This window comes from Corvus brachyrhynchos, unplaced genomic scaffold (assembly GCF_000691975.1).
Source record: "Corvus brachyrhynchos isolate BGI_N302 unplaced genomic scaffold, ASM69197v1 scaffold150, whole genome shotgun sequence".
Lineage (NCBI taxonomy): Eukaryota > Metazoa > Chordata > Aves > Passeriformes > Corvidae > Corvus > Corvus brachyrhynchos.
Window position 1 is genome coordinate 1,961,947 of NW_008236162.1, and position 1,070 is coordinate 1,963,016.

General features: G+C 68.5%; 1 protein-coding gene across 1 annotated transcript in view; it reads right to left on the reverse strand.

Moving 5' to 3' along the window:
- Positions 1-1,064, reverse strand: part of SORBS3 (sorbin and SH3 domain containing 3) — a 9,417-nt gene extending 8,353 nt beyond the window's left edge. The window contains exons 1-4 of the mRNA XM_017732386.1: positions 993-1,064; positions 818-897; positions 684-730; positions 411-525 (exon numbers count right to left, since the gene is read on the reverse strand). Coding sequence (XP_017587875.1) covers positions 411-525; positions 684-730; positions 818-897; positions 993-1,050 — 300 coding nt within the window. The 5' untranslated portion in view covers positions 1,051-1,064. The remainder of the gene's footprint in view (positions 1-410; positions 526-683; positions 731-817; positions 898-992) is intronic.
- Positions 1,065-1,070: the final 6 nt, after the last annotated feature.

Genomic DNA, 1,070 nt, shown 5'->3' on the forward strand with positions numbered 1-1,070 from the left:
CGACCAGCCCGGTGGCCGTGGGCAGGTGGGGGCAGCTCTGGGGCTGGGCGTGGGGTGGGCGGGCACGGGGGGGCTGGGGGCTTTCGCCTCCTTGGCCGGCCAGGTCTGGTACCACTCATTCACTGGGGACAAGGTGAGCATCGCTCAGGTGAGCATCACTCGGGTGAGCATCGCTCGGGGGAGCCCCCAGGGATGTTCCCAGGGGTGTCCCCAGGGATGCTCAGGGCCGTACCTGAGCTCTTGGGGGCTCCCTGGCTGTTCTCAGCCGTGCCGCGGCTCTCCGGGTCGTGGAAGTGGAAGTTGAGGGTGTTGGAGCCGCGGTGGCGGATGACGGGCACCTGTGGCACAGGGAGGGGCTGGCGCGGGGGCAGCACAGGTGGGGTGGCAAAGGGATGGAGGCGACCAGTCACCTCCACGTAGTTGGAGGGGAAGATGCCCACGCGGCCGTGGTGCTCCCCCTCCAGCCAGTTCCTGTCCACCTCCTTGTGGATGTAGACGATGTCCCCCTTGTGCAGCGTCAGCTCCCTGCAAGGGACACTGTCACAGGTGTCCGGGGGCACAGACCCGCCCCCAGCCCAGCTGGCAGGGCCACCCCACGCGCCGGGGCTCCCCCTGTCCTCAGCCATCACCCGAGGGGCACAGCGGGACCCCCAGGAGTGATCCCGGGCAGTTTCGGTGCTTACTTGGGAGACTCAGCTTGGAAGTCGAACTTGAGGCGAGCAGCTTTCATCTGGGGAGGGAGAGGAGGGGTTACAGGGAGAGCCCCCAGTCCCAGCCATCCCAAATCCAGCATGGGATGGGACCACCCCAGCCTCACCTTCTTCTCCTCCCTCTTGACGGCCTCCACGGGGTCCCCCAGGTCGGACAAGCTGGGGAGGGTCCCTGGCCTGAGGGTGTCTGCAAAGAGCGGGGTGTCACCAGCCGGGGTGCTTGGGGTGCCCCATGGCAGGGCCTGGGGGTCAGGGGGTTCAGGGGAGCTCAGGGGGGCTCACCTCTGCCAGGGGCCGCATGGCTGCGGTTGCTGGCCAGCCCCAGCCCACCCCGCTCCATGCTGGGGGTGGCAGGTAAGC